A 22,186-nucleotide genomic window follows, 5' to 3' on the forward strand; every position below is an offset into this window, starting at 1 on the left:
CTAACACGGACGTGAAGCTTTCCCTCCAAAACTTAAAAACGTATCTATACATAGCTTTCAATTGTCACCCTACCACTCCAAATGTAAAACTGACATTTACAAATATGCAATAATGCAATAACAATCAAACAAGTACATGGGTATGTGTTTTTATTTATATTTACCATTCAATATCGCAATTGCTGCTGTCAGTCCCATAGTAGAACGTGATAGCGCTGCGTGTGTTTGGAACTATACAGGCTTACATGAACCACGTGACCACCCTGCTAGCGAGATCAAAGACTCTTACTATCTCTATGGCTCTGGTGTTGACTAGGTAGACGCAGCATCTGTGGAGAAAGGTCTAGCAATGCGAGACTACTTCTACAAGTAGTATACAATATGTAGTGAGTTACAGTATATTGTGTATATGATAACTCCCATGCTTGTCCTATGTGCCTTGAATTTTTTTTTTCAAGCAACTTAGACATTGCTGGAAGTATAGCTAAAGGTCTGTAGTTTGAGACTAGAAGAGTATGATCATCAGATTTAAAAATGTGATTTGTGCTGTTTTCCAGTCAGTGGGAAAGATAGAAAGCATGATACAATGACTGATTAAGTGCTGAAAGAGAGTTATGAGGCTATCAGCATGAGTCTTTAAAAAGGAAGTGTTTAGACCATAAGTAACAGGGCATGAGAATTTTTTAGTGAATGCAGTATTTTTATTACCTCGTTCTGTGAGATCTCAGAAAATGACAACTGATCAGGTGTTGAAGAGAGAACAGATGAGAAAGAAGAGGGAGTGGTAAATATGTTGCCAATTCTTTAACAGATGATATAAAATAGTCATTGAAAGCACTTGAAATCTTTTCTGAATCTGAGATAAGAGTACCCTGTAGGGAAATTTGAATATTAACATTCTTTTTCTTCTCAGTTTCGCCAGTGATGACCTTAAGGGTCTGCCACAATGTTTTTGGGTTAGTAGCAGATTGTGTAATCTGCTGTTGAAAATAGACCGCCTTAGCCTTGCGCAGTTCAACTGTACATTTATTTCTAATTTGAATGAAATTATTTTTGCTCTCTGGTGTTCGACGTAACCCATACATTTGAAGGAGAGAGGCCTTCTGTTTAAGGAGTTGAAATATTTCAGAATTTATCCATGGTAATTTACTCTGCCTTGCTGGCAGTGGTATATTTATTCTGTATTTTCTGAAATTTAGTGTGAAATTCCGAATTTGTCGGCTCGCTCCAAACAGTAGCACTAAATTCAGCATTGAATTGAGGTAGTTTTGAAGTTGTTATTTTTGGTGCAGAGTGGGGAGCATGAGGTTTTGAAGATTTTAAGATTGTCAGGTTGGAGATATAATCCCTCCACCTAGTCCTGGGTCTTCCCCGAGGCCTCCTCCCAGCTGGACATGCCTGGAACACCTCCCTAGGGAGGCACCCAGGGGGCATCCTTACCAGATGCCCAAAGCACCTCAACTGGCTCCTTTCGATGCAAAGGAGTAGCGGCTCTACCCCGAGCTCCTCATGAATGACTGAGCTTCTCACCCTATCTCTGAGGGAGAGGTTTACTTCTCGGGCGCCCGCTCGACCAACTGAGCTATACAGGCGCCCAGATAGAGAGCTTTGGCTTCTGGCTCAGCAATCACAACAGTGCGATAAATTGAATGTAATACCGCACCCACAGTGCCAATTCTCTGAACAATCTCCCGCTCCATTGTCCCCTCACTCGCGAACAAGACCCCAAGGTACTCCTTCACTTGGGGTAAGGACTCATTCCCTACGTGGAGTAGGCACTCCATTAGTTTCCTGCTGAGAACCATGGCCTCAGATTTAGAGGTGCTGATCCTCATCCCAGCCGCTTCACACTCGGCTGCGAACAGATCCAGTGAGTGCTGAAGATCGCTGGCCGATGATGCCATCGGGACCACATCATCTGCAAAAAGCAGCAATGAGATCCCCAGCCCACCGAACTGCAACGCCTCCCTACCCCGACTACGTCTCGATATCCTGTCCATAAATATTACAAACAGGATTGGTGACAAAGCGCAGTCCTGGCGGAGGCCAACCCTCACTTGAAACAAGTCCAACTTACTGCCGAGAACCCGGACACAGCTCTCGCTTTGGTCATACAGAGATTGGATGGCCCTGAGAAGGGACCTCCTCACCCCATACTCGCAGCACCTCCCACAGTATCTCCCAGGGGACCCGGTCATACGCCTTTTCCAGATCCACAAAACACATGTAGACCATTTGGGCATAGTACCAGGCTCCCTCCAGGATCCTTGCGAGAGTGAAGAGCTGGTCCGTTGTTCCACGACCAGGACAGAATCTGCATTGTTCCTCTTCAACCCAAATTTCAGCCGAACTCCCCTTTCCAGCACCTTGGAGTAGACTTTACCAGGGAGGCTGAGAAGTGTGATACCCCTGTAATTGGCACACACCCTCTGGTCCCCCTTTTTGAACAGGGGAACCACCACCCCTGTCTGCCACTCCTTAGGTACTGGACGGTACTCATCAATCCCTGGGGCTTTGCCACTGTGGAGTTGTTTGACTACCTCAGCGACTTCCACTAGGGAAATTGATGACAATCCCCCATCATCCTCCAGCTCTGTCTCTGACATAGAGGGCCTATTAGTTGGATTTAGGAGTTCCTCAAAGTTCTTCTTCCACCGCCCTATTACCTCCTCAGTTGAGGTCAACAGCGTCCCATCCTTACTGTACACAGCTTGGATGGTTCCCCGCTTCCCCCTCCTGAGGTGGCGAACGGTTTTCCAGAAGCTCCTTGGTGCTGACCGAAAGTCCTTCTCCATGTCTTCTCCAAACTTCTCCCACACTCGCTGCTTTGCCTCTTTCACGGCAGAGGCTGGAGCTCTTCGTGCCCTTCAGTACCCTGCAACTGACTCTGGAGTCCTCCATCTGGGCCTGGCTCCAGACGGGGGCCCCGGGCTTCCTCCGGGCAGGGTAAATTCACCTCTTCCTTGATGACTCATAGGGGTTTATGAATCATTCTTTGTTGAGTGAAGATAAGATCCAGAATTGACTTGCATGTTTTGACGATTCTTGTTGGATCCTTGATTAATTGATAAAGTCCAAGTTTCATTGCAGTGGCTTTCAAAGATTTTGATGAGCCATCATTCCAGTCAAGGTTGATATCACCCAGAATTACAAGCTCCTTTGTTGTAACAGATTTAATTATGTCAGAAAGCTGAGATAGATAGGCATTTACACTGGCATTAGGAGGCTTGTAGGTGACAATAATAGTAATTGCATGTTGGGTTGTAAAATGTACTACCAGTTTTAAGGCCCTATCTTGCACTCAGCGCAATTGACTTTGTACACCGACGCATGTATCATTCCTATTTTGCACCCGACGCACAGCGGACTATTCCCTCCACAGACGCATGTCGGTAAATTAGGGAATGTATTTGCGCTCCCGGGGGCGGTTCAGCGAAAAGAGGAGGCGTGTTCAGACGCAAACGTTCCGTGGTGCAATTTTGCAGTTTCAGAAAACAATTCCGCCACAGACCAGGAAAACCCTAAAGTAAGTGGCGCGTTATTCAGATGCTATTTTAGGGGCCCATGCTTGGCCATAATGTAGCGTGTACACAACGTGCATACACTTTGCTTCTCTCTTCTACACAGATGCAGCAGTTCCCATTTTTGCAAACATACATAATTACAAGGAAAAATATTACTGAAAATGCGCTTCAGGTGTTTGGATTGGTCAGGAGGCATTTCACAGTACAGTCCTCAAAACGTTGCAGCATTCTTTGCGGCTTGTTGTGTTTTACACAACATTTCCATGAATCATGGATGTGTTGATGACATAAGTGAGGAAATATTAGGGCTTAAGGAGACGTGATGTTGAACTACGGTGGGATTGGACACTCCGGCAGGATCTGGTCCAGGAGTGGCAATTATGCGCAATGCGCTCCTGGTGGAGCGGGTGGACGGAGATGGAGTGGGGGGAGGAGGAAGGGGCACAACAGGAGCAGGTGGTGCGTTTGGAGGCCCACGCTCCATGGCTGCAGCAATCCTCTCCAGACTTGAGGAGATGGGCCCGAGAGGCCGCATCAAAATCGCCACCCGGTCAAGACAGGCATTTATTACTTTTGCCGCATCCCGGACACAGACTGATCTCATGAATTGGCGTATCTATGACACACCAATTTGTATTCCGTTTTTGCGTGTTATCAAGACGCATAATTGCATTTTTGCGTGTATATCAACACAATCGGCCGCCATTGACCTACATTGCGAGTCAATTTCCGCCGTAGCGAGAAGTATGAAGGAACAGGGGATTGAGTAAGGAAGTAGGTTGGGGTGGCGGATGGGTAAAACACAGGACGGTTTTTCAGCCGTTTTTTATTTTTTGTTTTAATAAGCCTTACCCAATGTTTCTTTCCTAAACCCAACCATTTATTGTGTTCCTAAGCGTGTTTTTGTCATTATTTTCCGTGTTTTTGTCACTGTTTTGTTACTAAAGCCTTTCCCTGTGTTCTTTTCCTAAATCCAACCATTTTTTTTATTTTTTTTTAACAGGCGTGTGACGTTCTCACGATAGTACGTTGCGTTCTCGCGATAACACGCAACATGGCGAGGCCACGTGGTGGGTATGTTTACATCAGCTATATACAGCGTAGGCATAGACGTGGATAGCTGAAAATGCATACAATAACACGCCATTTTGCTTTATGAAAGTGGTGTGTATATTTACGCAAAGTCATGATGCCATGTTGCCGGACAGCTCCCGCTGGTGTGCGGCAGGCAAATCCGCCGTCATAATAGCAATCCGCCATGGAACAAGTGTGCCTGCTCTTAAAGGGAATGTGAGATGAAGCTCTGATTGGTTTATTGCACATTACACCCAACCCATTTTAGATTTGCGTCGGGTGCAAGACTCATTTTTCCCGCCGGTATAATAGCAACAGCACCCGAGATCTGCCCACAAAGCTACTTGCGTTTCACGTTTGATACTTGTGTTTCAGATCGTTAAAATAGGGTCCTTAATGTTTCAGTTTCAGTTTCAAATTTTGCTATTAGGTGCGCGTATTTCTTACTCACATAGAAGGCCACTCTACCGCCGGTCTTACCAGTGCGGTCTTTACGATACATTTCATAATGTTCAATGGAAAGAAAAGAATCAGGAATACTGGGAGTTAACCATGATTCTGAGATTGCCATTATATGTGCTTTCGACTGCGGAAGCAAGATTTTCAATTTGTCTAGTTTGGGAACAAGGCTTCGGGTGTTTAAGTGGCAGATTTTAAAGCCTTTGGTGCTACCAAGTTGACTTAGATTAGTTGGACTTTATCCTTGGGTGAAGTGTTCTTCTTTGTGCTTTAACTGTTTTGACTACAGGACGGAAAGAAAATGGGTAAAGTCAGAATAGATGGGGGAGTGAGAGTAGTCGGAGCTGGAAATCTAAAGTGGTAAAATAGTCTAGCATCTGAATAATATGCCCAATGTTGTCAGAAAAATATTTGAGTCAGGCCTGGGATTAAGCTCAACATTTCCAATAAATAGGAGGATAGTTATTAAAAGTCTTGATGTGGTTACCAGTATTTAGGCCCGAGCGCCGACAGCGCTCGGGCCGTTTCTTACTATTCTTTCTATTCTTTTCCCGTCAAATGAATTGCCTTTTTGAGGGGCTTAACATATTCAAAAACTCACCAAATTTGGCGGTCGCATCAAGTCTGGTGAAAATGTACGTATTTTAAGGGTTTTGGGAATAGGCGCACAAAAATGGCTTGCTAGCGTCCCCTAGTAAGTTAAGAAAATTGAGCCCCTGCAGTGCGTTAAACGTAGACTCACGAAACTTGGTACACATATGTAACATGGCAAGATGTACAAAAAACTTCATTAGAGCCATACCCTAAACCCAACAGGATGTCCGCCATTTTGATTTCAAAGTTCGAAATTAGTGTGATTTTGGCCATTTCCACGTCGTACTTTAACAAACTCCTCCTAGAGATTTCATCCGATCAACTTCAAACTCGGTCTGTGCCATCTTAAGACGTTAAAGATGAAAAGTTGTTAAAAGAAAAACATTTCGTCATAGGGCGTGGCCGGGCGGCCATTTTGTGTGTTTCGCCGCCGAAACAGGAAGTGGGTGTAACTTGATTGTCCGATTACCTCAAAACTTTTCAGGATTCATAATAGTCCAACCCTAAGGACAATTAAAGGCCGATATTTCCTTAAAGCCATAGCGCCCCCTAGTGGCAACAGGAAGTAGGTCTAAAAGTCAAGGTGCTATACTTTAACGAACTCCTCCTAGAGATTTCATCCGATGGACTTCAAACTTGGTCTGTACCATCCCAACACAAACGATGAAAAGTTATTAAAAGAAAAACTTTTCGTCAGACGGTGTGGGCATGGAACAAAGAAGTTGTTGTAACTTGAGTGTACGTTGTCGACAAGGGTCCAGGCCTGAGGACACCTACAGGCCAAAATTTACTTTTGGTCATAGCGCCCCCCCCTGGCCACAGGAAATGCGCCTTATATGACAAACATCCGATTTACATGAAACATAGAATGTGTGGTCTACATGTGATACTGAGCCACGCCTTATAATATGACCACGCCCACTTACTCAGGCCATGCCCACTTTCATAACATTTGAACCGTTTAAGGTAGAGTCTTGTGTGAGGTGTCATTGAACTCAGCAGAGACTTTGTTTTTAATTGGTGATGGTTTGGCCCGCCCCCTATGATTAAGCCACGCCCCCTTTCATAAATGCTGACCCATCTAAGGTAGAGTCTTGTGTGACGTATCAGTGAACTCAGCAGAGACTTCCTTTTTCATTGGTGATGGTTTGGCCCGCCCCCTAAGCTTTGGCCACGCCCCCTTTCACAGCTAATGAACCGCATGACGTAGAATCTTCTCACGAAACTTGGTACACATATGTAACATGTCAAGATGTACAAAAAACTTCAGAGCCATACCCTAAACCCAACAGGAAGTCCGCCATTTTGAATTAAATGTTTGAAATTAGTGCGATTTTGGCCATTTCCACATGTTGTACTTTAACAAACTCCTCCTAGAGATTTCATCCGATCCACTTCAAACTCGGTCTGTGCCATCTTAAGATGTTAAAGATGAAAAGTTGTTAAAAGAAAAACGTGGCCGTGGCAGGGCGGCCGTTTTGTGCGTTTCGCCGCCGAAACAGGAAGTGGGTGTAACTCGAGTGTACGTTGTCCGATTACCTCGAAACTTTTCAGGATTCATTAGAGTCCAACCCTGAGGACAAATAAAGGCCGATATTTACTTAAAGTCATAGCGCCCCCTAGTGGCAACAGGAAGTAGGCCTAAAAGTCAAGGTGCTATACTTTAAAGAGCAATGTGCAGGTTGGACACCCCTATATACCATAGTGTATATTAATGATAAACAACTAGATTTTCAAAACTGGAGGAATATATAACCGCCATAAACAATATTTTGAGATAAAATTGTGATAAAATAACTTCCGCATCTATCTATCACTGACCGGAAGTGACGTAACGCGAGGGAGTCTGGTCAAGTTCATGCTCAAATTACAATGGACGTGGATGAAGAAACCGAGCTCTCCAACGTCGGCGAGCATGCCTATGATGGCCCACAGGCCTATAATTATGAGCCTCCTAGGAGAGATAGAGGTCAGGGGGAGATCAGGGGGAGGAACAATGGGCAGAGGAGAGAAGTAGAGTTGTGGTGTCAAGAAAACCAGAGGCGAATAAGGCAAGTGACTTGGTGAGTTACTGTGTAGTGCGGTGGCTAATGCTGGTCCATCTAGGCTAGTACCTTGGTGTTATACAATAAATCTGCTTTAGCAAACATACTTTCGACCTTGTTTTAGATTAAACATACATGTAGATTGTCTTAATTTAAGCCAGCAACGTTTTGTCTAGTGATATTCTACAATCTAAGATTTTAACGCTGAGACAGGGACTGTGCAGTCCATCCAAGCAGGTTAGCACTAGCACATAATCGTTGGCTAGGTGCTTGTGCGGACAATGTGAGGCTATGGCGTCGGCGGTGGACAGCCTGTCTTGTCGAGAGGTGGATGCCTACTGGGCACTAGTTGAGGGTTTAGTCCCGGCCACGGACATTACCTGCCTGACGCTCCATCCCGGCTTTGATGCCTGCTGCCTCAACCCGTTCTTGCTGCAGGTAGCATACCTCAACTTCAGGCAGGAGTATGGCCCTCTCCAAGCCAGCAGACCAGAGTAGGTTTAGACAATACTAATTTATAACACTTATATTATTATACACTTCTATCATAGTCGTCAGTTTTCTACACAAATAACAAACCATATCAAAATTAATATACTATAACTACTTATATATAGCCATATTCTACTTCTCTTCATACTATTCCTCCTGCACATACAGTACACTTATTCTTACGTTACCGTTTCTGCACTACAATGGTACTGTTACCACACTGCACATATCCGTCTATATGGTTCATACTGAATATCCATATATTGTTTTTCTTATATATTCTGTTAATACCCTGCATACATCTTTATTATTATTACTCCTACTACATTGCACATATCTGTGCATGTTGTTCATTACATAGCCATATTTATGCTTTTTTTGTACTTCTGGTTGGACGCAAACTGCATTTTGTCTTTGTACTTGTACTCTGCACAATGACAATAAAGTTGAATCTAATCTAATGTGCATTATTGATGCTGAGGGTTTAGCAGATTTTTAAACTCTGATGTGCATACATACCTTTATGGAATAGAATAAATGAAAATTTTATATCAAATAAGTATCACTCTTGTTCATATTGACTATGTTAACAGGATTCTCAATATCAACATTGCACCCCTATCATTCTCTAGGCAATTCCGATACACAGCCTACAGGCAGGTGGTCCGATGGGCATATGGTATTCTAGGCAGGAAGATCAGGAAGGCGATACCTGCTTGTGTTGTGGCTGCAATCAGGAGGCAGTTTACAGAAGAAGGAGGGACGTACAGAGGCTTCCAATGGCCCCATATGGGAGGCAATCAATAAATATATTTTGTTTTCACAAAATGAACACACAATCAAAGTGTCTTGTTGTATAAAATGTATTCACAATTTCATTGATAGTAACTAGCAGTGTTGGGCTTCCAAAATGTAGTTCAATATAGATTACTAATTACTGTCATTTGAGATTAATTAGTTATATTACAATATTACTGTCTCTGAATTGTAATGCTTTACACTACTTTTGCATTACTTTTGGAAGTTTGACTTTGCAGGTAGCTTGTTAATTTCACCACCAGATTAATACAGTCTCAACTTTAATACATCATAACGAGTTATCTATTCAATTCAATTTTATTTATAGTATCAAATCATAACAAAAGTTATCTCGAGACACTTTACAGATAGAGTAGGTCTAGACCACACTCTATAAATTCCAAAACCCCAACAATTACAGTAATTCCCTCAAGAGCAAGCATTAGCAGTGGCTATTGCGACAGTGGCAAGAAAAAACTCCCTTTTAGGAAGAAACCTCGGCAGACCCAGACTCTTGGTAGGCGGTGTCTGACGGGCCGGTTGGGGGGGTGATGAACAGTGGTGATAACAGTCACATTAGAAGTCACAGTGACTTCGAAGGTTATCGTGGAAGTTCATGTCATAGCAGGGCACATCGTGTCATACTGAGTAGTGCAGTCTCCTATACCGGATCCTGACTATTCTGTGCATAGGAACATCACAGCAGGGCGTTGCGGGATGCAATGTGGCACTGCAGAGCACGGGTGGATGCTGCGGATGCAGCAGGACGCAGCAGGATGCGGCCGGGAAATGCAGAGAAGAAGAAACATAAGGACTTCGGGGAGTAAACTCCCCAGAGCTAGATTAGTAACAAGCATTTCTGGGACAGGATGCATACAAAAGTAACAAGTAGAGATGAGAGAGCAGCTCAGTGTGTCTTAGGAAGGAACAGCCTCCCCGGCAGTCTAGAATTGTAATAGCATAACTTAAGAGAGGCAGGTTAAAGAGAGGTGCCTGGTCGGGCTAGAACTCTCCCCAACCGGATCGGGCTGTACTGGCCTGCCTCCCTCTACTCTCGCTAGATTATTAATTATACAGTATATAAAACTGATGACTACGAGGAGAAGCAGTGGGCCGGGTTAGATGGACGCTGCAACTCCTCACTCCTTAACTATAAGCTTTATCAAAGAGGAGGGTTTTCAGTTTACTCTTAAATGTGGTGACGGTGTCTGCCCCTCGAACCCAAACTGGGAGCTGGTTCCACAATACTGGAGCCTGATAGCTGAAGGCCCTGGCCCCCAGTCTACTTCCAGAGACTCTAGGAACCATAAGTAGCCCCACATTCTGGGAGCGCAGTGCTCTAGTGGGACAATAAGGTACTATGAGCTCTTCTAAGTATGATGGTGCTTGACCATTTAGAGCTTTGTAAGTCAGGAGGAGGATTTTAAATTCGATCCTATATTTCACTGGAAGCCAATGCAGAGAAGCTAATACAGGAGAAATATGATCTCTTCTCTTAGTTCTCGTCAGAACACGTGCTGCAGCATTCTGGATCAGTTGGAGAGTCTTAATGGACTTATTTGGGCAACCTGATAATAAGGAATTGCAGTAATCTAGTCTAGAAGTAACGAATGCATGGACTAGTTTTTCAGCATCGTTTTGAGACAGGATATTCCTAATTTTGGCAATGTTACGAAGATGGAAAAAGGCTATTCTTGAGGTTTGTTTTAAGTGGGCGTTGATGGATATATCCTGATCAAAAATAACTCCTAGATTTCTGACAGCAGTGCTGGAGGCCAGGGTAATACCATCCAGAGTAACTATATCTTTCGAAAACGAAGTTCGGCGGTGCGTTGGTCCTATCACAATAACTTCAGTTTTGTCTGAGTTTAACATCAGGAAATTGTGGGTCATCCAGGATTTTATATCCTCAATACACGTTTGAAGTCTTGCTAACTGACCACTTTCATCTGGCTTAATTGACAGATATAATTGGGTATCGTCTGCGTAACTGTGATAGTTAATCGAGTGTTTCCTAATAATATTACCTAGAGGAAGCATATATAAGGAGAATAGAATTGGTCCAAGCACTGAGCCTTGAGGAACGCCATGGCTAACTTTAGCGTGCTTGGAGGGTTTATCATTAACATTAACAAATTGGGATCATTCAGAGAAATAGGACTTAAACCAGCTTAGTGCGATTCCTTTAATGCCAACTAAGTGTTCCAGTCTCTGTAACAGGATTGTATGGTCAATAGTGTCAAATGCAGCACTAAGATCTAGTAGAACAAGAATGGAGACAAATCCTTTGTCTGCAGCAGTTAGAAGGTCGTTAGAAATTTTCACCAGTGCCGTCTCTGTGCTATGATTCTTTCTAAATCCTGATTGAAAATCATCAAATAGACTGTTGCTATGTAGAAAATCACATAACTGATTAGCAACCACCTTCTCAAGGATCTTGGATAGAAAGGGAAGGTTAGATATAGGTCTATAGTTTGCTAAGACCTCAGGATCTAGGGTGGGTTTTTTCAGAAGAGGTTTTATCACAGCAATTTTAAATGACTGCGGTACATAACCTGTTAATAAGGACATATTGATCAAATCTAATAATGAAGTGTTTACCACGGGTAACGCTTCTTTGAGTAGCCTCGTTGGGATGGGGTCTAAGAGACAGGTAGACGGCTTAGCTGAGGATATCCTTAACATTAATTGTTGAAGGTCTATAGGATAAAAGCAGTCCAAGTATATGTCGGGAGTCGTCGTTCTTTCTAGCGGTCCTGCATTTAAAGATGAACTGTTAGAAGTTAAGGGCAAAAGATGATGAATTTTATCTCTAATTGTTATAATTTTATCATTAAAGAAGCTCATGAAGTCATCACTACTCAGAGCTAGAGGAATAGATGGCTCAGTAGAGCTGTGGCTATCTGTCAGCCTGGCTACAGTGCTGAAAAGAAACCTTGGGTTGTTCTTGTTTTCTTCTATTAATGATGAGTAATAGTCTGATCTGGCTTTTCTTAGGGCCTTCCTATAGGTTTTCAGACTGTCTTGCCATTCCAAACGGGATTCCTCCATTTTGGTGGAGCGCCACTTGCTTTCGATGTTTCGTGAGATTTGTTTTAATTTGCGAGTTTGGGAGTTATACCAAGGAGCTAATTTCCTTTGCTTTATCGTCTTCTTTGTGAGAGGAGCGACAGAGTCTAAGGTCGTCCGTAGGCAAGTCGTAGCACCGTCTACAAATGTATCAATTTGAGAGGGACTGAGGTTAACATAGAGGTCCTCTGTTATGTTAAGGCACAACATAGACTGGAATGCTGTAGGAATATTTTCCTTAGATTTAGCTATAGCACTGTCAGATAGGCATCTAGTGTAGAAGCTGCTATCTGGTTTAGTATGGTCAGGTAGCAAGAATTCAAAAGTAATTAAAAAATGATCTGATAATACCAGATTCTGCGGAAATATTATTAAATCCTCAATTTCAATACCATATGCCCAGCACAAGGTCGAGGGTGTGGTTAAAACAGTGCGTCGCCTTGTGCACACTCTGACTGAAACCGATTGAATCCAGTAATGAGTTGAAAGCAGTAGTAAGGCTATTGCTGTCAATGTCCACATGGATATTAAAATCACCTACAATAAGTACTTTGTCTGATTTAAGGACTACACATGATAAAAACTCTGAGAATTCAGATAAAAATTCAGAATACAGACCTGGAGCTCGGTAGACAACAACAAATATAATTGGCTGTACTGATTTCCGTGTTGGATGTTGAAGATTAAGAACAAGGCTTTCGAAAGAGTTATAATTTAGTTTGGGTTTAGGGTTAATTAACAGGCTTGAATCAAATATGGCTGCAACTCCCCCTCCTCGGCCTGAGCCTCTAGGAATTTGAGTATTAATATGACTGGGAGGGGTGGCTTCATTTAGACTAACACTTTACAAATAGAGTAGGTCTAGACCACACCATAACTTACAGGGACCCAACAATTCCAGTAATTCCCCCAAGAGCAAGCATTCAGTGCGACAGTGGCGAGGAAAAACTCCTTTTAGGGAGAAACCTGGGACAGACCCAGGCTCATGTTAGGTGGTGTCTGATGGTGCCGGTTGGGGGTGTGATGAACAGTGGCAAATAACAGTCACAATAAAGATAATGGAACTATGACTATAAATAGTAGTTGTAGTAGTTCATGGCGTAGCAGGGCGTTACAGGACGTAGCAGGGAACTGCACAGCATAGCAGGGTCTAGCAGGACCACGGCGACAGCTGCAGCCATGATTTAGGGGCCACCCTAGTCCAAGGAAAACTGTTAGGCAAAAAAAAACATAAGGACTCCGGGGAATAATTTCCCCAGAGCTAGGTTAGTAACAAGCATTTCTGGGACATGAATGTACACAGAGAGAAGAGAGAGAAGCTCAGTGTGTCAGGAACAGTGTTGGGGAAGTTACTTTTAAAAAGTAGTGTTTGCTCGTTACTTCTTAAAAAAGTTATCCATTACTTTACTTAGTTACCCCCTATGGAAAGTAACTTTACTTGTTACTTTTAAAAGCAGGCGTCTCTGGCAGAGACTGAAGTTAATTATACAAAAACTATCTTTGACCATAAAGCCAATCTCTGGTTTATCAGTGAATTGTCTGAACTACAACGCAGACTGGATTCTCTACTCACAGAGTGACGGCTGATTCATTATGAACGTCACCATCGACATCTTGGACCTGCTGGAAGAGGATGTCTTCGACGGGCACGAGTCTGATGACTCGTCTCCCCCGAATGATGATTCCCTCACCAGGGACACTGCTTCAGCGGTGTTCCCCTCTGCCACATGCGGCCCCACCCTCCACCACCAGGACTCTTTTCCTGGACCTGCCGGACATCATTAAAAAGGCTGCAGACCTGAGAGGCATAGCGCTCCCGGCAGAGCTTCCAGCCCCCACTCGTGGCCTCTTGAGCGTTGATGTCTACACCCAGGAACCGCCCTCCACTCTGGCCACGCTTTACGGAGCTTCGGCCATTCGTGGAGGAGGCTCTCTCCCAGCCCGGGAAACTGGAGGCTTCCGTCTCTCACTATGCCTCGTTCACCCGGGTTCAAGGCGACACAAAGGCAGGCTTCCCCTCGGTTCCTCCCCTTGAACAGAGCCTGACGTCCACCCTGCTTCCGAAGGCTACTTTTTTCGGGGCACCGGAAGCCGACCCCCCAGTCCCTCCAGGATCAGGTCTGCGCCCAGGTCACTGACCTGTCTCACCAATGTGCGGCCCAGGGCCTTGCGGCACAAAACATAGCTTTGCTACCCTCCGCCATGGCCACCACCCCGGAGGCTCTTCCCCCGGAGCTAGCCATGGAGATCGGCAAAGCTATGACCGCCACCCTCACCACGGCGTCCACGGTAGCATTGTCGAGGATCCAGGCGTGGCAGACTGTGGCCCACATCTGGCTCCACATGTCACGGCTACCCACGGAGGTTGGACGTGAGCTTCTGTACGGCCCCATAGCTCCCGATGGACTATTTGGGCCCCGCTTACAGACAGCCACGTCCCACCTTCACCAGGCGGCCAAGGAAGCTGAGCGGATACGGCGGCTCGACTCCTGAAAAGTTAGCTTTGGCTGCTTCTCGCTTCCCATGATTGCTGTGCTACTACCGGCCTCTGTCACGTCTCATGTGGAGCTTGTGAGCGAGCAAGCTGAGAAGGCAGAGTCGCTGTCAAGTCTGTCCCCGGGAAAAGTAACGTTGTGCCGAATTGAAAAAGGAACGTTTTTGTTACCAAATTTTCAGCAGTAGCACGTTACACAATTTTTTACCCGAAAAAAAGTAGTTCTGTTACTGTAAAGAGTTACTTTGTTACTCGTTGGGTGTTACTACGTGTTGCACCCAACACTGGTCAGGAAGGAAGTCCCCCGGCAGTCTAGGACTTAAAACGTGAATGACGTTCAAGATGACCCAGCCACCCTTCCAAAACCGGGGGTAACGGACTGCATAGCGTGCCTCACCACTGTTTGTTCGGGCTACGTCTCTGTCTCCATTGTTATTGAAGTGGAGGGCCGCTAAGAGAAGTCTGTAGGGAAAAGGTACACTTTATTATTAGGTATGACAACTAAACCAATGTGGTGTGATATGTGACGTACACAAAAGAGTCATAATGGTTAATCATTTATTTCTGGTAAGAGTACAAGGCTCTTTCTAATACAGCATTACGGTGCTGTCAGTAGGGGGCAGTGTGGCGCTGTGCTTCGCTCTCACGGACAGCGAGAGCCGACTCTCATTACTTAGTCATTCCTGTCTGATCTTTTGTCCTGTTTTACAGGTTTGTGAAGCTTTAAAAGTTGTATACTTAAACATATCTTGTTAAACAGTACATTTGTAATGTTAGATCGGTTTGGTGGACAGGAGATTGTACATTTATATGGTTTGTGTACAAGTAGAGAAAAAGTATTGTTGGCTGTCTCAAGATGGCGCCGGCAGTGAACTTTCCATTAAGATCAATAGAGTGAAATTAGATTTAAATATTTCTTAGTTTTTGGCTCCAGCGCATTTAAGGTTGGTTTTAAATGCATATTTGTGATGATATAGCAACTTGTTTTAAATTAATGTTGTTGTAATTTTTGACAAGTTAAAACGTTACCAGTCTTCAGCTCAAGCAATTGTACAGTACTGACAGACGTTAGTGGCCATGTAAAAGGTGTGTTTTCTTTATTTTACATTTTAAGAAAATAAGTGAACAGCCTAAAGATGCAATGTTTTTTTGAATGGTACGTTCTTTTAAGGGGCTGTTAACTAACTGAAATACTGGCTCAGTTATAGTACTGAATGAGGTTAAATGTAGTAGGACATATTGAAATGGTAAATTTAATCTGTGTTTCATTTGAAAGCTAAGGAGAAGGCTAACTAGCTATGGTATTTTGCTTTGTTTGGTTTGGATTTTGTGTTGATGCTAAAAAGGTATAAAAGCAAAATAGAGAAACAAAAAGATATTTTTTGCATATTAGCAAATAAAGTTTCTGCTGAGCGAAGCTGCAGTGAACGCAAGCACTTGTATCCCGTCAGATCTTTTGTCCTGTTTTACAGGAAATCTTACTGGATCTGTCTACGGGTTCTCAATCTGAGACCTGTAACATGATACACCAGCAATACAATACATTCCAGAATGTTTCTGAGAGGCGATGATTCGATTTCATGATTTTTTCTACGGACAGCAGGCTATGTGATGCTGTTGTAATGAACAATTTTGACCTTTTTCAATGAGGTTTTGGCTGCTGTGTTAGACTGCATTAGCTGTAGCCATATTCATCCATTAACCTTCATCAACATTTACCTGCTGTACATTCCAAGAAAAGAGAAGCCGGTGTGCTTTGGCGCAAAGTGCAGGATTAAAGAATGGAATGCCTCCAAGGAAAATGTTTGGTGTTGCGGTGAAAGCTGTCAAATATCCTTCAGCAGGGCCTTTCTGGAAGCAACACTTTCCAACTTTATCGCAGCTGTTGATCCTGTATAAAAACCGTGCATTTTACAACAAACACTGACAAGGCATGATTACATTTAGTTCACATTTTTTACTTTATCATGATTAAGGCTGTTGAACAAATGTATAACTCTATTGTACCTGGTTCCAGCCACTGCTTGTTTCTTCCCTCTCCTTCCAGAGGTGGGTGTGCACATTGCGGAAATGAAGGGTAGCTGTGTTCATGTATATCCTGAACATGGTTCAGCATGCTCTGCCACTTGGCCTCCATCTTATCGGGATCGCCATTTGGGGTGGAAGACGCAGTGCAGTATAAATGGTTGATGATGGCGGGTCTCCATAGCTTCAGGTCCTCGCGATCCTTCTCCTTGGCCACAGTATCCAGTGCTTTTTGTAGACCTGTTCCAGAGCAGAAACATGAAATATTGAACAAGCTAATAGAATCACAAGTAACATCCAAGCTAAGCGAAACTACGGTACCAACATTACGTTAAATACTTGAGAATATTTACTTAAAGTGATTATGTGCAAATCAAGATCGTCAGGGGTAAATGTGGCATGTTTGTCTTTTTTTTTTACAGTAGATGTTATGATATAGATGTCCATCTATCTATATTGGTCTGTCCAAGCATCTTTACCTGGCGATTTCTGTCAGTTATTAGGGCTGACACCTGCATGCCTTGGTCCTTCAGGAACCGCACACTGCGCTTCAGACCCTCTATCTCACACCAGGTGCTGTTTGGGACTTCTGAGCTCTGAAAAAAATAAAAAAAATAGATGTGGTCATGTCAGTAGCTTTTAAACCTGACACCTGATTTATGTGTCTAGGATATTAACCTACCTGGACAAGTTGAAGATCCAAAACCTTGTTTATTCGGTCTTCAATGAAGGAATATGGATTTCCAGGGTAAGGCCATGATTCAACTCCAGACAAACGGTTCAAAAATATTCTCTTACCTGCTTGATTTTTATGTAAGTCCCTTCCTGGTACTCTATTTGTCCCTGGGTTTCCCCACAACAGACCGAGCAAATGGTGAACAGACACATAAGCTGGCTTAGGCAAACAATGAACTTGTCAGCCACACTGGAAAAAGAAAAGAAGAATGCTCAGTAATGCTGACTATGACAATTTGTGGACATCCAATCAAAATAAAAATAGGTATTAATTGTTTTACTTGGGGTCATTGAGAGATTCCTGTATTGGCTCTTCTGAATTCTCCTCATCAGATGACTCACTACTCATCTCCTCGTCTGGGATCCATGACAGATCAGAATGGGTCATGACATCAGAGGATGATTCATCCTCACTTTGGACAGAACTGGGCAGTGGAGTTGATATTTGTTGCTCAGTCTGAGTCCCCACACTAACCATTTCAGCCTTTACCTGAACAGCTAAGATGAAAATAGATTCACGTTGACAGTTGCACAACATCACAGTCAGTGGTCACAACGCATGCACAACCTAATACAATCCAGTATGAAATGTCTTCTTCCTACCATTAGAAGTAATTTGTAAATGTTTAGGTGTCATATACAGCTAATGATAGATACAAGTTACACTACCTGATGAGCGTTGCAGACATTTGATGTTGCACTGTGACCCACAATGAAGCACTAATGGTCCAGGATCCTGTAGAGAGAAGCCCTCTGTCTCTTCAAAATCTACAGTGCTAGGTGCATCTATCCCTTCATTACTGGCTGCACTCTCTGCCAAAATCTGAAAAACACAGAGGTTTAATATCACTCACAAAAATAGGATACAAGCTTAGTTACCAACTGGATCAGTAATAATAATTTAAAAAAAAGAGAAATAAAACCAAAGCAGCTCCTCTGACATGTCAAAACCTCTAGTGGCAAAATCTAGGAGATTTCAGCATATTGATTAATATATCAATTTGGACTTTGTAAATTACCAGCGAGTAGCCTACTGGGATACAAAATCGGGCGGGAGAATGGTCTGAATTGAAATGCGGGGGAAACGGGGATGTTTGGGCTAGCTAGCTGCCTGCCAACAGCTCATAGCTAGCTTAATAAAATGCGGGGGAAACGGGGGTGTTTGGGCTAGCTAGCTAGCTGCCAATAGCTCATAGCTAGCTTAATAAAATGCGGGGGAAACGGGGGTGTTTGGGCTAGCTAGCTAGCTGCCAACAGCTCATAGCTAGCTTAATAAAATGCGGGGGAAACGGGGGTTTTGGGTTAGCTGCTTGCCAACAGCTCTAACTAGCTATAACTGTGCAAACTGCATTGATGTCAAGGCAGACAATTACGAAAACCTTTTCTAAAGCTCAGTCTCTCCCTCTCTATCTGTATACCGAAGCCCTGATGCTAGGAACTTGCAGTCAGCATTTTTAATCCAGATGAGGGAATGGTTTCCGACGTAATTTTAGCTACTCCTGTCATCAAATCATCAGCTACCAAATTTTTGCTAATGCAATAGCCAAGCTAACATGTAGCTATGTTACTAGTTAGATGGTGGATTGCCCAATACATCAAATCACTTATTTATTCTGAAATTATTAGACTAAAACATTACGAAATCAGCCAAATTAAGAGTTAAAATAATTAAAATTAAGACTTACTCTGCTAAGAGCTCTTTTTTGGTGCTTAGAATTTCTGCAAGTGCTAGCACTTGGTCTTCCAGTCTTGCCCGCGCCAGATTCAGGTGGTGGACTTGATTCCATCGAGTGCACCGAGGGAACAGCATCAGTAATCAGCCTCACATGGTCCTTACTCCGAAATCCCATCCGAGACTCCAACAAATCTCCAGGTCTATAACTCTCCGGAGTGAAATGAGCGCCACAAACGACCGAGTGTGTGGTGACAGACGCGGCAGTGAAGTCTGCTCTCTTCACCTGCACAAAACGCACCCAAAAACGAAAAACCTTGCTTTTCCTACAAGGAAAATGATGTACACGATTTCCTGACAGGCTGGAATTCGTGCAACCAGCACAAACACAATAATTTACCATTATGACTTAACTTTCTAAAACTCAATCTAAAACTTTCTCTATATCTCGCTCTCTCTCACCACTGTAGAGTGAAAAGCGGAGCGGGAGCGCAACCTATTGTTTACCTCTGCCTACGTCATATGACGCGTTGCTAGCGGGAAAGGCGTATTTCAGAGCCTAGCTTAAAATGGGCACACTTTCATAAAAAATTCTGCTTTAGGGTTTGTGTAACATAGCAATTTCTACTTATGTGTTTTTAAAAGACCTCTTCAGACAACATTAAGTATTAATTTAGTTATGAATTCAACCTGCACATTGCTCTTTAACGAACTCCTCCTAGAGATTTCATCCGATGGACTTCAAACTTGGTCTGTACCATCCCAACACCTTCACGATGAAAAGTTATTAAAAGAAAAACTTTTCGTCAGACGGTGTGGGCGTGGCGTGGCGGCCATTTTGAGTGTTTAGCGATGAACAAAGAAGTTGTTGTAACTTGAGTGTACGTTGTCGTATCTGCCCGAAATTTCTAACGATTGACAAGGGTCCAGGCCTGAGGACACCTACAGGCCAAAATTGACTTTTGGTCATAGCGCCCCCCGCTGGCAACGTCAAATGTGCCTTATATGACAAACATCATCCGATGTGCATGAAACTCAGAATGTGTGGTCTCCCACATAACAAAATTTGTCTGGCCCACCACAGGGCCACATCCTTGCTACAATTCTGGCCCAGTTCTGGCTGGGTCCCCGGCCCAAAACTGGTCCACACATGGAAAATAGACACAAAGTTCCTCCGGCCCAGATGAGGCCCACACCCTGTAAAATGATTTGTTTTTGCCCAACTCTGGCCCAGACACTGTAAAGTGACTTGTATTGTTTTATTTTGGCCCAGTTCTGGCCCAGACAATGTAAAGTGACAGTGTTTTATTTGGCCCAGTTCTGGCCCAGACACTGTAAAGTGACAGTGTTATGTGGCCCAGTTCTGGCCCAGACACTGTAAGACAGATCTGGCTGAGACTCGGCTTGGTCCCCGGGCCAGATGTGGTCCAGAAACAACGACATGTTTCTTGCTGGTTCCAATGTTGACTCTGGAGGAAGAAATGACACACACACACATCCATTAATGCCAAACCAAAACACTTTGTGTAAGCAAACTTTTCTTAATATTATATTATCTTAATATTATATTAATATCTATCTATCGCCCTTAGTTGAAAAAAAAAAAAAAATATATATATATATATATATATATATATATGCTATGTAACAGAATTGGCTATGTAATTCAATGGGTCACAGAATGCTAGGCCTGATATAGCCCATTCATTCAACAGATGAATCGACGCTGGCGTTGAATGAGCTAAAACTCAAAATAACTCCAAATCATTGGATTAGCTATAGTGCACTGGAGCAGTTATAATAATAAAACATGATATTTAATTTACACAATGAGATCGCACTCATCTAGCCTATTTGTGATAACATATCAGAATGTTTTCTGATAGCCTATCATCACAAACGATCTAATTGTTATAAAGATATTAAAATACAATTCTTCTTGACATTTACAACAGCTTCTAAATGTAATGCAACACTGTAATGAACATTAAATTTAATTACTTGCCTTTTCTGCCGCTGAAAATGTTCCTCCCGAAAATGAAATCTTCTGCAGACTGCAAATCTCCGGCAGAGTCCTAGAATTTAACTGCCAAAACTTTTTTTTCAGGCGGCTGAGTTCCATAATTCTCGTTGTGGCGCCCGACTGTGACAAAACGAACTCGGGCCAACGGTAAAAATACACAGCTACACCGAGTACGGAACTGACACTAGTACAACTGCTTCTAGCCGACACTGGCCCATTAATAAAACGCCGTATTTGAGCCAGCGCGAGTAAAACTGCTTTTAGCCGACACTGGCCCATTAATAAAACGCCGTATTTGAGACAACGCGAGTAAAACTGCTTTAGCCGACACTGGCTCTTCATAAAAATCCGTATGTCAGCCAGAAGTGTTGTGTACACAGTCGGCATGACTCTGGCCCATTATCTTTACTCCGATGCCGACACTGAGCCGACAGTAGCGCTTTTCAGCCGGAATTGGCCCAAATGTGCTTGCTATCTGGGCTACGTGTGATACTGAGCCGCCCCCTATAATATGACTGTGCCCACTTACTCAGGCCACGCACCCTTTCATAACATTTGAACCGTTTAAGGTAGAGTCTTGTGTGAGGTGTCATTGAACTCAGCAGAGAGTTCCTTCTTTATTGGTGATGGTTTGGCCCGCCCCCTATGTTCAAGCCACGCCCCCTTTTATTACTAATGGCCCGATTGATGTAAACACTTGTGTGAGGTATCATTCATCTCAGCAGAGGCTTCATTTTTAATTGGTGATGGTTGGACCCGCCCCCTATGCTTTAGCCACGCCCCCTATCACAGCTAATGAACCGTATGATGTAGAGTCTTGTGTGAGGTATCGTTGAACTCGGCGGGGAGTTCCCTTTTCATTGGTGACGGTTTGTGGCGGCTGAGTGCCGCGCAAATGCACGGTCGCAAGGAGTGGCGTCCGCCGGTAACCCTGACGCGCGCAGAGGCGCGAGGGCCCATCCATCGCTGCTCGCAGCTTTAATTGTTTCTTTTTCCCGTCAAATGAATTGCCTTTTTGAGGGGCTTAACATATTCAAAAACTCACCAAATTTGGGGGTCGCATCAAGTCTGGTGAAAATGTACGTATTTTAAGGGTTTTGGGAATAGGTGCACAAAAATGGCTCGCTAGTGCCCCCTACAAAAAATTGAGGCCCTGCAGTGTGTTTAACATAGACTCACGAA

The 22,186-nt window shown here is 43.6% G+C and overlaps 1 protein-coding gene and 1 long non-coding RNA gene across 2 annotated transcripts; both read right to left on the minus strand.

The window, feature by feature from the left end:
* Positions 1 to 14,456: 14,456 nt before the first annotated feature.
* On the minus strand, positions 14,457 to 16,787 carry LOC114557872 (uncharacterized). Its single transcript, XR_003692856.1, has 3 exons — positions 16,557 to 16,787; positions 16,269 to 16,440; positions 14,457 to 15,011 (listed from the first exon to the last, which is right to left on the minus strand). It is a non-coding gene; the product is annotated as an uncharacterized LOC114557872 (long non-coding RNA).
* A 376-nt stretch (positions 16,788 to 17,163) lies between these two features.
* On the minus strand, positions 17,164 to 19,259 carry LOC114556491 (uncharacterized). The gene is made up of 4 exons (XM_028579405.1): positions 18,995 to 19,259; positions 17,979 to 18,132; positions 17,591 to 17,807; positions 17,164 to 17,499 (listed from the first exon to the last, which is right to left on the minus strand). The coding sequence occupies exons 1-4, from the start codon at positions 19,157 to 19,159 to the stop codon at positions 17,355 to 17,357; spliced, it is 681 nt and encodes a 226-aa protein (XP_028435206.1). The 5' UTR covers positions 19,160 to 19,259; the 3' UTR covers positions 17,164 to 17,354.
* Between the last annotated feature and the right edge of the window lie 2,927 nt (positions 19,260 to 22,186).

This window comes from Perca flavescens, chromosome 6 (assembly GCF_004354835.1).
Source record: "Perca flavescens isolate YP-PL-M2 chromosome 6, PFLA_1.0, whole genome shotgun sequence".
Taxonomy (NCBI): domain Eukaryota; kingdom Metazoa; phylum Chordata; class Actinopteri; order Perciformes; family Percidae; genus Perca; species Perca flavescens.